The 17,089-nt window shown below is 46.3% G+C and overlaps 1 protein-coding gene across 1 annotated transcript; it reads right to left on the minus strand.

Moving 5' to 3' along the window:
- Nucleotides 1–261: 261 nt before the first annotated feature.
- On the minus strand, nucleotides 262–1,855 carry LOC123050555 (cysteine protease 1-like). The gene has a single exon (XM_044473333.1). It carries the CDS (start codon nucleotides 1,823–1,825, stop codon nucleotides 419–421), a length of 1,407 nt encoding a protein of 468 aa, XP_044329268.1. The 5' UTR covers nucleotides 1,826–1,855; the 3' UTR covers nucleotides 262–418.
- Nucleotides 1,856–17,089: the final 15,234 nt, after the last annotated feature.

Consider the following 17,089-nt stretch of genomic DNA (forward strand, 5'->3'; position numbering starts at 1 on the left):
CTATACTGATGCCGTTGTACCACTATGGCGGACAATTTTGTGGACACACGCCAATTTTCTTTTCCGTTATAATGCACGGACATTTATGCTAGTTTCTTAGAAAATAGGTTAAAGGTGTTCAAAATCGGCTGTCATGCAAGTTGCCCCGTACTGTGATCCCAAGCATCCAAAAGTTTGAAACAACGGTGACCGATAGATCACTTGAAAACTAGGTCATGCATATATCAACCGATAGATCAACAAACGTTTGAAACAACTGTTCAATATATAACACTTCTTAAGGAGAAAACTAGATAATGCATTAATATGTATGTATGTACAATGACTCCTAGCTAGGTTCACTTGCAAAAAGAAAGACTGCTACATTATCAGGACAATCGAACAAACTACTGTAACCTGTATATATAACTAAAACGGCCTAGATCGAAAAGATCGAATCAACTAGCTCTGAGACCGCCGTCCTCTGTCGCTTCGCCGGCGTCCGGGGCAGCGCATCCACGGTGTACGGACTTCCCTTGCTCTTGGCGCAGGTGCGGCTCCCAGCGTTGCAGACGGGGTAGTCCGCCGGGCAGCAGGTCGACCGGTCCCGGCAGCAGGTGGCGCCCTCGGCCGGGCAGCACCCCCACGCAAGGCACACGCTCCTCACGCCGTACGTGCAGCAGCACGTGCTCCCCGCCGGGCATGAACTGTAGCGATCGCACTTCCCCTCCGGCGCCGGTGGTGCCGGCTTTGGGTTGGGCCCGTTCTTGACGGGGTAGGACGCGAACATGGCGATGCCGCACTTGCCGGCGCGCGCGGTCACGTTGCGCTCCATCCGGATGTAGCCGCCCTCGCCCCAGCCCGGACCCCACGAGTTGCGCACGAGCCAGTAGTCCTTGCCGCCGTCCGCCTCCTTGCCGTAGCCCACCGCGAGCACGGCGTGGTCCAACTCCGTGCCGCACCGCCCCGTGAAGACCCCGGACTCGTAGAGCTGGAACTCGCGCCCGCCGGCCTCGATGGCGACGCTCACCGGCTGGTGCGCCACGGCCTTCATCAGCGACGCCTCGTCGTCGGCGCGCACGTCCTCGAAGCCGTCGATGGAGACGACCTTGCGGGCCTTCTTGGCGAGGTCGCACTTGCCCTCCTTGGCGGTGTAGGGGTAGTCCTCCTCGGTGTCGATGCCGCCGTTCCGGACGATGAAGTCGAAGGCGTCGTCCATGATGCCGCCGTTGCACCCGCTGTTCTGCCCGTTGCGCGAGCAGTCCACGAGCTCCTGCTCCGACAGCGTCACGAGATCGCCGGTGACGATCTTGTTGACGCCTTCCACCGCGGCGACTGTGGAGAACGCCCAGCAGCTGCCGCACTGGCCCTGGTTCTTCACGGGCGCGACCGCGCCCTTCTCCCTCCAGTCCACGGACGCCGGCAGCACGTCATTCGCCTCGTACCGGTAGCGCTCGCCGACGGCGTTGCGACTCTTGCCCGTGGCGCCCGCGCCGAGGTAGGCAGCGCGGAACTCGGCGTTGGTGAGGTCGGCGAAGCGGTTCATCCCGAGGCGGAACCCGCCGCGCTGCGCGGCACGAGCGTTGTGCGCTTCGACGAAGTCGAGGTTGTCCCGGAACGCGCGGAGCCGACGGAAGTACTCGGCGAGCGCGTTGTAGGAGCGGCCGTGCCGCGCCAGCCACGCGTCGAACATCGCCCGCACATCCGTCTCCGTCCGCCGCGTCAGCCCCCGCGCACCATGCTCAGCTGCTTCGTCGACGTGCGCGGCGGCTGCAGGCGAGGAGGCGGCGAAGATGACGAGGAGCACCAAGGCGACCGCTGCGGCGGCCGCTCCGCGACCTGCCATGGCTGCCGCGGCGCTCGGCTTAGGTTTCGATCGACTTGTGGTTTTGGACTTTTGTCTGGGTGTCGGTTGGTGATATATACTGGCCTGGTCGTCGCAGCGTGGAGTCGTGACCGGGGTCTGATTGACGTGGGCGAGACCGATACGGCAGGGAGGTAGTTTGGCGCGCAAGTCGATTCGACCTCAGATCCTACGGTGGAGACGCATACTGACAACTTTGACGTGGTACGATAGGTGTTTTCGATTCAGATCGGACGGCCGTGACATGCACTGGTCCGAAGTCCAAACTAGTATGCCGTACGAGACCAACTGCGGTCGGAGCATCACCATGTACCGCGTGGTATCGCAAACTAGCAGCCGGAGAACGTCTTTGGTTCAGGAAATAAACCTGTAACCGGGTTACAACCTAACTAGAAAATGTTGACTGTTTGACAAAAAACTATCATAATTGGGGCTTCCGTCCAACAAAACTACCACATTTTTAAAAATGGCCGAAAACTATCAAAATTTGAATCTTGTAACTAAAAACTACCACCCGTCGCGCTGACGTGGCGGCAAAGTTAACTTCGTTATTCCGGACCGTTATGGTAGATGGGGCCCACACGTCATTCTTCTTCCTCCTCCTCTCTTTCTTTGGCATTTCCTCGAACACCTCATGTGCACCCGCGCTTGAGCTCCGAATCCTCCATGGTGACACCCCGACGCAGCACCTCCCCGGCGTTGGTCCGGGACTGGAGATGGCGGTGCAACCACGGAGGCTGGAGCCGCCTCAGCCACATCGGCGAGCACGGCCTCCCTGAATAGCTCGGTCGCAAACTCCTCGAATTGAACCCGCGAGAGCCTGCCAGCGCCTTCCAGCCCAGCAGCTCGCAGCGCAGAGTCTACGCGAAGTCACGGCGGCGGTGAGGGAACGCAGTGGCAGACGATAGAGAGGGAGCCTCGGAGGGCCGAGCAGAGGTGCGCGAACGCGTCCGCGAGCTGGTAGGGGCGGATGTTGGCGAAGGCGTGTTGGGCGTCGGTGATGCAGCGATCGAAGCCAGCGTCGGCGAGGCATCGGTCGAAGCCAGCGTCGCAACCGCGGGCTCACCAGCGTCGCGGGCATGCTAGCCGGCCAATGGAGCGTTGCGGGCGTGCTAGCATGCAGCCGTAGCCTCGCATGCACTGTGCTGGCTTTGCATGCTAGCTTGTGTGCATGCTGGCCGCGGCCTTGCGTGCGTGTGCAGCCGTGGCGTAGCCGCCGCCGCCGTGAGCGTGTGCGCCGTCATGCGTAAGTGAGCGCCGGCAGTGGACGGCGGCGGAGGTGACTTGCAGATGCACAATAGGTGTTTGAAAAAATGCCAAAGAGAGGGAGAGAGGAGGAGGAAGAAGATTGATGCCGACGTGTGGGCCCCCACCTGTAATAATGGTCAACTTAGCAGTCAAAATAAACAGAGTTGGCTTTGCCGCCACGTCAGCGCTGACGGGTGGGGTCCGCCTGTCATAAATGCGTTTAAATCGTCTAAACTGGTCGTTATCCGAAATTGGTAGTTTTTAGTCACAAAATTACAATTTTTTGGTAGTTTTCGGTCACTTTTAAAAATGTAGTACTTCTGTGGGACCGCAGTTATGGTAGTTTTTTGTCAAACACTCAGAAAATGTTACACTTGCGTTTGTTTCAGGTGGCATGTAATTGGTTTACATGTAATCATCTTTTTTGAAACGGTGTTGCTAAGACTTAATTATGTCAAGTCGATGCAAATTTTTATTTTTTCTTTTTCATTATGTCACTTGATTGAGACTTACTTAAGTCACAATCGACTAAGGTCTAGCCACACTTTTTTTGAAAAGCTGTCTACGCTTCTTTTATTTCGTACCACTGAGAATTAATCCTTGCTCATCTAGCGCCAACGTCGTCCCCAGGATTCGAACTCAGCTCACCAATTGCCAGATCGTTCTTGACGCTGAGCTAACCGCTAGAACCACAGAACATCTATGATTGATAATAATGCTAACTCTATAAGACCAAGTGCGGGCGCGCTATTTATAAATCACTTAGCTTTTTTTTAAACGTGAATTTTAAAAGGTTCGTCGACTTCCCAACAAAAGTTCATCATGTTGGAAGAAAAGTTCACAAACTTTTAAAAAAATCTTCATTTTTTAAGAAAAGTTCACAAACTAAAAAAAAATTCACCGATTTTGAAAATAGTTAATGCAAAAAGTGGAAAGAGGTCATCCTTTTTTGCAAAAAGTTCATCCATTTCGACAAAAGAAAATCATCAGTATTGAAAAAGGTTCATGGATTTTGACAAAAAAATGTTCATCAAGTTTGAAAATTAGTTCACCAATTTTGAAAAAAGTTGACAACTTTAAATAAAAAAGCATCAATTTTGAAAAAAGTTCATCGGATTTGGAAAAAAGTTCATCGAATTTAAAAAAAGTTCATCTATTGTGGAAAAATGTCGACTAATTTGAAATGTTCATCGAACAAAGAAGAAGGACCACTTTTTTCTGTTCGAACAAAGAATAAAAGACAGAACAAAACCGTTCAGAATAAGAAAAGGACGAAAAAAGAAATAGAAAAAAGGAAAGGAGAGAAGAAGCAAATGGGGAAGAATCAGCACCCAAGCAGCTTACTCTGGATGCTGAAGTGGTTAGCTCATCGCGCTACCCACCGTGAAGATGCAGGTTCGAATCCCAGTTAAGTCGTTCTTGTTTTTTGGGTTTAGAGCAGGAAAAAGAATCCCAGTTAACTGCAGCGCTAAATAGGATTCGCCCCCCTAGCGGACATAGGTCTCCTATTACTTGGTCGGCCCATCAAGGCTGCGCTTTTACACACAAGTTTGTTTTCCTTTCGACATTTGTTTCTATGGATTTTTCCACCGGTTTATGTTCATTTTTTCATTCCGTCTTTTTTTCACTATTTTTGAAAAATTATTAAAACTCAAGATTTTTTTTCACAATTGATGAACTTCTTCAAATCCGCCAAATTTATCATATTCTTCATCAAAGTTTTCAAATTTTGAATTTTTTAAAATGCATGATTTTTTTAGAATTCATGAACTTTTTTTAAATTCGTGAACTTTTCTAAAATTCAAAAACATTTTTGATTTTGTGAACTTTTTTATTCAAATATACGATTGTTTTTTCAAAACCATTAACTTTTTCAAATACGTATTTTTTTCAAATACATGAAGTTTTTCCAAATTAGAGAATGTTTTTAAAATTAGTGAAATTTTTTGAACTTCGTGAACTTTCTTAAATTCCTGAACTTTTTTTTCAAAATTTTCAACTTTTAAAAAATTCATGAATAGTTTTCAAATTCACATACTAGTTTCACATTCGTGATTTTTCCAAATTAGTTAAGTTTTTACAAATTTATGTTTAAAAAAATGGGAACTATTTTACAAATCCACACAATTTAAAAAAATCTGTCAAATTTTTCTACTTTAAAAAGAAAAAGTAATTTTCCTGAGACAGTTTAGTGGTAGTGATAGTACAAGGTGATCTAAAAAAACAAGTTGAGCGACCGAAGGAACGAGAGGATCGAGCGGCGAGCGAGCATGCCAATGGGTCACGGTCGGCGAGCGTGTAGTGAGGGCGCCAGCTAGCCAACTGATGCTTGAGGCGTTAAGGAGGAGGTCTCCAAATGATGAGGTGTTGTTGTAGCCTGCTGTTCTTTCTCATGGACTTTCAAGAAAACTTTCTTCCTCCATATCAAGATTGTCCTCGTCGGGGGCAGCAGCTGCAATTTTTGATGGCTGTTTTCACTTAGCTTGCGATTTTCCTATTTCTAGATTCGAGCATTGTAATAGAGAAGCAAATAAAGTTGCTCATGAACTTGCCAAGTTGGCTAGATTGGTTTGAGGAACCACATAATGCAAGTGTACCAATCCTCATAAACAATGTAATGATTATTTCTAATGAATAAAGCTCGAACTTTCTTTCAAAAAAAAAAGATTGTCCTCGTCATATTGTGTTTCATTATCTTGGGAGGGAAATCTTGAGAGGCAAAATCTTCATTCGCAGCTTTTGTGTATTGCAAGAATGTATCATCATCAACACTACAAAATGCACACACAAAATCTAATATAAGCACACATCACCTCATCATTGCATTCATCTCAACATGACAAAAAAACAATTGGAAATCAAGGGAATTTTTTTAACCATTCCGATATTTCATCGAACATGTTGTGGACGATGACATCAGGCATCAACGCCTCCTCCTCCACGGTCGGAGGTGGTGATGGAGGAGGCACGAAAGCAACAGGAGCAGTAGGCAACGAAGCAGGCAGGGATGGAAGCACCTGCCTTCGTGTTCTTCTCCGAGATGAAGTCACGGAGGGTTCGTGCCATTGCCATCTCATTGATTGGTCGCGGCGACCTTCTTCTGCGCCAGTGGATCCTTACTGGCGATGGTGGTGGTTTATGGGGCTGCAAATCCGCTGCGTCGAGGAGGGGGGCCATGGCGGCGGCGCCGGTAGTGTCGGGAGAGGAGGAAGGGCCATGGCGATGAGCGCCGGAGCGATGTTCGCGGGCGCGGGGTTGGAGTAGCCATCCATGGGGCTCTGGCGGCGATCAGGTGGGACGCGGGGATGTGGGTGTGGCGTGGGAAGGTTCCTAGTGAAGGTTGATAGCTCGTGCGCAACACGATTGTTATTTGCGAAAGTCGGCCAAGTGTTACAAATTTGGAGCACTTGGTGTTCTATTTTGTAGCTACCGTAAATTTGGAGAAAACTTTTTATAGATAGAAACAGTGTTAGGGCATCTTCAACGCCGACTCAAACCGCCTGCAAACGTTCGGACTGTGCTGTCCGTACCGCGAAAGCCATCCAACGCGGGCCTGTATCAATCCGCAGTGCGATCTGAACGCACTTTCTCCCGCAAACCGGAGATGTGACACCCAAAAATTTTATTTGGATTTTTCAAAAAATTTATTTGACTTGAGGGAGGTGATTTAAATTTTTCCTTCAAAAGAACCCTCCCTTTCAAAATATTTTCTTTATGGCAAGAGTTTTATTTGGTTTCACCCAAGACTTGATTTTGGTCTTGGAGGTTCTTTCTTTTAATTGGACTCAAACCAAAATACTTTTCACTTGGGAAAAATGTCCTTTGAAAATTTCTTTGAAAATGCCCTGTGACTTTTGGAATGATCCTTTGCCACTTTCAACAAATCTCTCTTGCCATGACCTTAGTGCAAATCCACTCCCATAAACCTTTCCTCATCTTTGAATCATGATTTACTTCAAATCCAGCAAGTTGAACCTCTCCATATAAATTTTCTCATTTATTTCTTATCAAAAACAATTTCTGCCTTATATCTTGATCCTTGGAGGTTTACAAAGGAACTGCTCCTTCTGCTTTGATTTTTGCCCCCAAACCACTTTCCCTTCCTAGTCCTTTGAACCCTCAACCAAGATCCATGAAGATCCACTAGTCTCCAGTTCAAATTTTTCAAACTATACTTGCTGCAAGTTTGGACCAGATTTGCCAAATTTGATGAAATTCATTCAAATCCTTCTCCAAAAATTCTGAGAAAAATCAGGCAGCCTCTGGGTGCATTGAGAGGTCACCTCACCAAGTCCCAGCTCCAGGAAAAAAATTCTTCATACCATATCATTTCATCGAACACTTTCAGAGCACTGTCAGTATCATGTTCAGTCAAATTCAGTTAACAGTGTCTGAACCACTGTCGTTTCTTCAGTGTCTGTTGTCGATCTCGCCAGTGCCCCGGCGTCGCCGTGTTCCCTGTCCCCTCCCCCTTGTCCTCTGCTCCGCACGAGCGCCTGGAAGGTTGCGGGCGTCGGCGACGAGCAGGAGGAGGTGCGCCGCCCCGTGACCGACGCCAGCGGCGGCTTTGCGGCCGCCAAAGAGAGGCGCAGCACAGACGGCGCCGTCCAGCGCCGCCCAAGCCACCGGAGGCCGCCGCGTGGTCTTCCACTCCCCCATGCGCGCTGCCACCCTCGTCGTGAACCGCTGGGCGCGGAGCGCGCTCTCTGCCGCCGCCGTGCCAGTACGGCGACCCCGACGAAGACCGACGCCATTACGCCATGCCCGACCGAGTTTAGCAGTGGAACGGGACCAGTAACTCACACTGATGCTGCCTGGCCACCTAAACCCCCTGCCAATCCACTGCCTCGCCGTAATTGCTCGCCGGAGATTCTCTGTTCACGGCCACCCCCTCGAGTCGCCTATAAATAGAGGCCCCGAGCTCCAGCTAGTACCCACACCACCCCTGCACTCCACCAAGACCCTGCCTAGCCACTGGAAGAGCCCCGAGGGAGTCTCCTTCCTCAACTCCGGCCGCCGTGACCCGCCACGGGATCCAGCTCGATTCGCTCCCGTGCGTGCACCTCTACCTCCCATCTCTTGCAAGTAACTCCCTAGTGCATCCCTCCTTATGACCCGCGCTTCAATTCGAAGTTTGCAGCACACCACCGGAGTTCCCCACCATCGCCCGAGCCACCGTCCGCCGGAGAAAGTGTCGCCGTCGACGTGGTGCTCCCCGACGTCCAAGTCCAGCACCCACCGACGCGGAAGGACACACTGATACTCTTGGTACACTCCGATCTCCCTGACTCGCCGTGGTTCGACGCCGGCGACCGCCGCAGCCTTCGGGCGCCGGCGAGATATTTCAAACCTGATATGTGGACCCCCCACGTCAGCCTCTCTTCTTTCACCCCCGAAGCGTTTTCTGTTGGCGCCTTCGGGAAGAGTACGTTTTCTCTGTGGGCTGGCGCGTTTCAATTCGAACCATTTTCTATTTTCTCAGTTTAGCCCCTGGAACTTTTCTGTTTCATTACAGATGAGTCCCTGGACAGAAACCCTTATAACTTTTTAATAAAAAGTGATTTTTGAGTGATTCTTTTTCTGACATTCTTATAATTTTGTCTAGTTTTTTATGGGATTTATTTGAAAAAAATTTGGAATACCTTTTATGCACGCGTTGGTTTTCACGTTAGTATGCTTTTTCGCTATACCATAGGTTCCGGGAGAGGTGACGGAGCCGCGAACTTCGCCGAGCTAGACTCCGACTTCTCCGAACCAGGAAAGCATGTTTGAACCTCTGATATGATTAGTGTTTTGCATGTTTGCGTGAATGGTTGTGCATGGCATATGAGCATCGGTGAGTATCTCGTTGCATGTAAGGCAACGACCCGCGTGTTCCGAAGTTACTATGATCTCTGATGAGAGATGGCCTAGTCATGTGGTGACATGAAGGGCAGTAAGGTGGTACTGTTGTAGCATGCCAGCCTTACGCCATCCGTTAAATTCCGACGTTAACGTGGACGGAGTCACGTTATCGTTCTTCCCCCTTCCGTGCTACCACATGTTTTTTTGCCAGAATGCGGTTTAGTAAGTGGGTAACCTCTTTCCGTGTACACACCAAATAGAGGGGCCGGGATGAGGGTTCCATGGCCCTGGATTAAAGCCAGTCATCCGGTCAGGGGGCATGGGTGTTTCCGGTTGGGACCGAGAGGGGGGCACCCCTTAGAGCGCGCGTATATAAGTTTGATCCCATGCTACGCGAGGTTGTAGCCTCCCCGTCTCAAGGTTTTTCTTGAACGTTGCCGAGGGTGATTCCTTACTTCGGAATGTTGAATGGGTGTGTACTGGTTAGATGTGTTTCTTCCAAAACACCGTAAACGGAACTAGTCCCCGTGACTACTGAAATCCGTTGGTTGTGGTTAAAGTACAAACTCTGCAGAGTCAAATCTTTGCGAGTCATCGTATCCAAGGTCAAATATCGTGATCAGTGTATCCATATCTATGTCAAGTCCTCGTGGCATTATCCCCGGTAACCAAACTGGAGTGGTAAACTTGGTTAAACATTTTTCCTAAGGATGGACTAACCCCTGATATTTACCTCATACTTGATTATTCTGTTGTTATGATCTAAATTCTTGAGCTACTAAGGTATTAAGTTATGAAGCCCTTTATGTGATGTCGCTCAGACGTCCGACTGTGGCATGTTTGTTATTTACTTTCGATATAAGCCCTTTATGTGATGTCGCTCAGACGTCCGACTGTGGCACTCTTGTTATTTACTTTTGATATAAGCCCTTTATGCGATGTCGCTCAGACGTCCGACTGTGGCATGCACTATCTTATATTTTCTATTGTAAGCCCTTTATGTGGTGTCGCCCTGACGCCCGACTGCGGCATTGTTATTCTTGCATTTTCCTCTCGAGGGGTCATTCAGACCCTCGTTTGGCATCCAGTATTTATTTTGGGATTTCGGGAGGACTACCGCCCGACTTCTCTTTTATTTCCCACGCAGTATTATCTCTAGGTATGAATGCGCTTGTTATCCTGCTCAAATGCATCATGTTTACATTTGTTATATCTTAAGTCCGAACTGTCTTGCGAGTACTTTCATAGTACTCACCTGGCTTGTTGATTTGGCCAGATGTTGACGAAGGCGATCTCATGGATGAAGAGTTTGATAGTGAGTCCGACGCCTAGAGGAATCCCAGTCAGTCCCGTGCGATCCTGGATGTTGGTCACTTGTATTATATACGCTTCCGCCACCCACAATAAGTCTCCTCGAGCCTCACTCCGACGCTCGAAGAGCTGTAGTTTTCAGGAGTCATATCACCCACTCCGCTGTGATATTGCCACCACCGTTGTTATCGTGAGTTAGTAGTTATGCCACCCTATCCGCCTTTATGTTTTTATTGGCGTGTTTGTAATAAATTGTTGAGCAGTCTCCGCTCAACCTGTTGGGGAACGTAGTAATTTCAAAAAAATTCCTACGCACACGCAAGATCATGGTGATGCATAGCAACGAGAGGGGAGAGTGTTGTCCACGTACCCTCGTAGACCGAAAGCGGAAGCGTTAACACAACACGGTTGATGTAGTCGTACGTCTTCACGATCCGACCGATCAAGTACCGAACGTACGGCACCTCCGAGTTCAGCACACGTTCAGCCCGATGACGTCCCTCGAACTCCGATCCAGCCGAGTGTTGAGGGAGAGTTTCGTCAGCACGACGGCGTGGTGACGATGATGATGTTCCACCGACGCAGGGCTTCGCCTAAGCTCCGCAACGGTATTATCGAGGTGTAATATGGTGGAGGGGGGCACCGCACACGGCTAAGAAATCTCAAGGATCAATTGTTGTGTCTATGGGGTGCCCCCTGCCCCCGTATATAAAGGAGCAAGGGGGAGGCAGCCGGCCAAGGGGAGAGGCGCGCCAAAGGGGGGAGTCCTACTCCCACCGGGAGTAGGACTCCTCCTTTCCTTGTGGGAGTAGGAGAAGGGAAGGGGGAAGGAGAAAGAAGGAAGGGTGCGCCCCCATTCCCTAGTCCAATTCGGACCAGACCATGGGGAGGGGTGTGGCCACCTTTTGAGGCCTTTCTCTCCTTTCCCGTATGGCCCATTAAGGCCCAATACGAATTCCCGTAACTCTCCGGTACTCCTAAAAATACCCGAATCACTCGGAACCTTTCCGAAGTCCGAATATAGTCGTCCAATATATCGATCTTTACGTCTCGACCATTTCGAGACTCCTCGTCATATCTCCGATCTCATCCGGGACTCCGAACTCCTTCGGTACATCAAAACTCAATAAAACTGTCATCGTAACGTTAAGCGTGCGGACCCTACGGGTTCGAGAACTATGTAGACATGACCGAGACACGTCTCTGGTCAATAACCAATAGCGGGACCTGGATACCCATATTGGCTCCCACATATTCTACGAAGATCTTTATCGGTCAGACCGCATAACAACATACGTTGTTCCCTTTGTCACCGGTATGTTACTTGCCCGAGATTCGATCGTCCGTATCTCGATACCTAGTTCAATCTCGCTACCGGCAAGTCTCTTTACTCGTTCCGTAATACATCATCCCGCAACTAACTCATTAGTCACAATGCTTCCTAGGCTTATAGTGATGCGCATTACCGAGTGGGCCCAGAGATACCTCTCCGACAATCGGAGTGACAAATCCTAATCTCGAAATACGCCAACCCAACAAGTACCTTTGGAGACACCTGTAGAGCACCTTTATCATCACCCATTTACGTTGTGACGTTTGGTAGCACACAAAGTGTTCCTCCGGTAAACGGGAGTTGCATAATCTCATAGTCATAGGAACATGTATAAGTCATGAAGAAAGCAATAGCAACATACTAAACGATCGGGTGCTAAGCTAACGGAATGGGTCAAGTCAATCACGTCATTCTCCTAATGAGGTGATCCCGTTAATCAAATGACAACTCATGTCTATGGCTAGGAAACATAACCATCTTTGATTAACGAGCTAGTCAAGTAGAGGCATACTAGTGACACTCTGTTTGTCTATGTATTCACACATGTAATATGTTTCTGGTTAATACAATTCTAGCATGAATAATAAACATTTATCATGATATAAGGAAATATATAATACTTTATTATTGCCTCTAGGGCATATTTCCTTCAGTCTCCCACTTGCACTAGAGTCAATAATCTAGTTCACATCGCCATGTGATTTAACATCAATAATTCACATCACCATGTGATTAACACCCATAGTTCACATCTCTATGTGACCAACACTCAAAGGGTTTACTAGAGTCAATAATCTAGTTCACATCGCTATGTGATTAACACCCAAAGAGTACTAAGGTGTGATCATGTTTTGATTGTGGGATAATTTTAGTCACCGGGTCTGTCACATTCAGATCCGTAAGTATTTTGCAAATTTCTATGTCTACAATGCTCTGCACGGAGCTACTCTAGCTAATTGCTCCCACTTTCAATATGTATCTAGACCGAGACTTAGAGTCATCTAGATTTAGTGTCAAAACTTGCATCGACGTAACCCTTTACGACGAACCTTTTGTCACTTCCATAATCGAGAAACATATCCTTATTCCACTAAGGATAATTTTGACCGTTGTCCAGTGATCTACTCCTAGATCACTATTGTACTCCCTTGCCAAAATCAGTGTAGGGTATACAATAGATCTGGTACACAGCATGGCATACTTTATAGAACCTATGGCCAAGGCATAGGGAATGACTTTCATTCTCTTTCTATCTTCTGCCGTGGTCTGGCTTTGAGTCTTACTCAATTTCACACCTTGTAACACAGGCAAGAACTCTTTCTTTGACTGTTCTATTTTGAACTACTTCAAAATCTTGTTAAGGTATGTACTCATTGAAAAAACTTATCAAGCGTCTTGATCTATCTCTATAGATCTTGATGCTCAATATGTAAGCAGCTTCACCGAGGTCTTTTTTTGAAAAACTCCTTTCAAACACTCCTTTATGCTTTGCAGAATAATTCTACATTATTTCTGATCAACAATATGCCATTCACATATACTTATCAGAAATGCTGTAGTGCTCCCACTCACTTTCTTGTAAATACAGGCTTCACCGCAAGTCTGTATAAAACTATATCCTTTGATCAACTTATCAAAGCGTATATTCCAACTCCGAGATGCTTGCACCAGTCCATAGATGGATCGCTGGAGCTTGCATATTTTGTTAGCACTTTTAGGATTGACAAAACCTCCTGGTTGCATCATATACAACTCTTCTTTAATAAATCCATTAAGGAATGCAGTTTTGTTTATCCATTTGCCATATTTCATATAATGTGGCAATTGCTAACATGATTCAGACAGACTTTAAGCATAGATACGAGTGAGAAACTCTCATCATAGTCAACACCTTGAACTTGTCGAAAACCTTTTCGCGACAATTCTAGCTTTGTAGACAGTAACACTACTATCACTGTCTATCTTCCTCTTGAAGATCCATTTAATCTCAATGGCTCGCCGATCATTGGGCAAGTCAATCAAAGTCCATACTTTGTTCTCATATATGGATCTCATCTCAGATTTCATGGCCTCAAGCCATTTTGCGGAATCTGGGCTCACCATCGCTTCCTCATAGTTCGTAGGTTCGTCATGGTCAAATAACATGACCTCCAGAACAGGATTACCGTACCACTCTGGTGTGGATCTCACTCTGGTTTACCTACGAGGTTTGGTAGTAACTTGATCTGAAGTTCCATGATCATTATCATTAACTTCCTCACTAATTGGTGTAGGAGTCACAGGAACATATTTCTGTGATGAACTACTTTCCAATAAGGGAGCAGGTATAGTTACCTCATCAAGTTCTACTTTCCTCCCACTCACTTCTTTCGAGAGAAACTCCTTCTCTAGAAAGGATCCATACTAAGCAACGAATGTCTTGCCTTTGGATCTGTGATAGAAGGTGTACCCAACTGTCTCCTTTGGGTATCCTATGAAGACACATTTCTCCGATTTGGGTTTGAGCTTATCAGGATGAAACTTTTTCACATAAGCATCGCAACCCCAAACTTTAAGAAACGGCAACTTTGGTTTCTTGCCAAACCACAGTTCATAAGGCGTCGTCTCAACGGATTTTGATGGTGCCCTATTTAACGTGAATGTAGCTGTCTCTAATGCATAACCCCAAAACGATAGTGGTAGATCGGTAAGAGACATCATATATCGCACCATATCTAATAAAGTATGGTTACGATTTCGGACACACCATTACACCGTGGTGTTCCAGGTGGCGTGAGTAGTGAAACTATTTCACATTGTTTTAACTGAAGGCTAAACTCGTAACTAAAATACTCTTCTCCACGATCAAATCGTAGAAACTTTATTTTCTTGTTACGATGATTTTCGCTTCACTCTGAAATTATATGAACTTTTCAAATGTTTCAAACTTCTGTTTCATTAAGTAGATATACCCATATCTGCTCAAATCATCTGTGAAGGTCAGAAAATAATGATACCTGCTATGAGCCTCAATATTCATCGGGCCACATACATCTGTATGTATGATTTCCAACAAATCTGTTGCTCTCTCCATAGTTCCGGAGAACGGCGTTTTAGTCATCTTGCCCATGAGGCACGGATCGCAAGCATCAAGTGATTCATAATCAGGTGATTCCAAAATCCCATCAGTATGGAGTTTCTTCATGCGCTTTACACCAATATGACCTAAACGGCAGTGCCACAAATAAGTTGCACTATCATTATTAACTTTGCATCTTTTGGCTTCAATATTATGATTATGTGTATCACTACGATCGAGATCCAACAAACCATTTTCGTTGGTGTGTATGACCATAGAAGGTTTTTATTCATGTAAACAGAACAACAATTGTTCTCTAACTTTAATGAATAACCGTATTGCAAAAAAACATGATCAAATCATATTCATGCTCAACGCAAACACCAAATAACACTTATTTAGTTTCAACACTAATCCCGAAAGTACAGGGAGTGTGCGATGATGATCATATCAATCTTGGAACTACTTCCAACACACATCGTCACCTCGCCTTTTACTAGTCTCTGTTTATTCTGCAACTCCCGTTTCAAGTTACTACTCTTAGCAACTGAACCAGTATCAAATACCGAGGGATTGCTATAAACACTAGTAAAGTACACATCAATAACATGTATATCCAATATACCTTTGTTCACTTTGCCATCCTTCTTATCCACCAAATAGTTGGGGTAGTTCCGCTTCCAGTGACCAGTCCCTTTGCAGTAGAAGCACTTAGTCTCAGGCTTAGGACCAGACTTAGGTTTCTTCACTTGAGCAGCAACTTGCTTGCCGTTCTTCTTGAAGTTCCCCTTCTTCCCTTTGCCCTTTTCTTGAAACTAGTGGTCTCGTCAACCATCAACACTTGATGTTTTTCTTGATTTCTACCTTCGTCGATTTCAGCATCACGAAGAGCTCGGGAATTACTTTCGTCATCCCTTGCATACTATAATTCATCACGAAGTTCTACTAACTTGGTGATGGTGACTAGAGAATTCTGTCAATCACTATTTTTATCTGGAAGATTAACTCCCACTTGATTCAAGCGATTGTAGTACCCAGACAATCTGAGCACATGCTCACTAGTTGAGCGATTCTCCTCCATCTTTTAGCTATAGAACTTGTTGGAGACTTCATATCTCTCAACTCGGGTATTTGCTTGAAATATTAACTTCAACTCCTGGAACATCTTATATGGTCCATGACGTTCAAAACGTCTTTGAAGTCCCAATTCTAAGCCGTTAAGCATGGTGCACTAAACTATCAAGTAGTCATCATATTGAGCTAGCCAAACGTTCATAACGTCTGCATCTGCTCCTGCAATAGGCCTGTCACCTAGCGGTGCATCAAGGACATAATTCTTCTGTGCAGCAATGAGGATAATCCTCAGATCACGGATCCAATCCGCATCTTTGCTACTAACATCTTTCAACATAATTTTTCTCTAGGAACATATCAAAAATAAACACAGGGAAGCAACAACGCGAGCTATTGATCTACAACATAATTTGCAAAAATACTATCAGGACTAAGTTCATGATAAATTTAAGTTCAATTAATCATATTACTTAAGAACTCCCACTTAGATAGACATCTCTCTAATCATCTAAGTGATTACGTGATCCAAAGCATCTAAACCATGTCCGATTAACACGTGAGATGGAGTAGTTTCAATGGTGCACATCACTATGTTGATCATATCTACTATATGATTCACGCTCGACCTTTCGGTCTCTGTGTTCCGAGGCCATATCTGTATATGCTAGGCTCGTCAAGTTTAACCTGAGTATTCCGCGTGTGCAACTGTTTTGCACCCGTTGTATTTGAACGTAGAGCCTATCACACCCGATTAACACGTGGTGTCTCAGCACGAAGAACTTTTGCAACGGTGCATACTCAGGGAGAACACTTTTATCTTGAAATTTTAGTGAGAGATCATCTTATAATGCTACCGTCAATCAAAGCAAGATAAGATGCATAAAGGATTAACATCACATGCAATCAATATAAGTGATATGATATGGCCATCATCATCTTGTGCTTGTGATCTCCATCTCCGAAGCACCGTGCTTGTGATCTCCATCTCCGAAGCACCGTCATGATCACCATCGTTACTGGCGCGACACCTTGATCTCCATCGTAGCATCGTTGTCGTCTCGCCAACTTATTGCTTTTACGACTATCGCTACCGCTTAGTGATAAAGTAAAACTATTACATGGCGATTGCATCTCATACAATAAAGCGACAACCATATGGCTCCTGCCAGTTGCCGATAACTCGGTTACAAAACATGATCATCTCATACAACACATTATATCACATCATGTATTGACCATATCACATCACAACATGCCCTGCAAAAACAAGTTAGACGTCCTCTACTTTGTTGTTGCAAGTTTTACGTGGCTGCTACGGGCTTAGCAAGAACCGTTCTTACCTACGCATCAAAACCACAACGATAGTTTGTCAAGTTGG

This window comes from Triticum aestivum, chromosome 2D (assembly GCF_018294505.1).
Source record: "Triticum aestivum cultivar Chinese Spring chromosome 2D, IWGSC CS RefSeq v2.1, whole genome shotgun sequence".
Classification (NCBI taxonomy): domain Eukaryota; kingdom Viridiplantae; phylum Streptophyta; class Magnoliopsida; order Poales; family Poaceae; genus Triticum; species Triticum aestivum.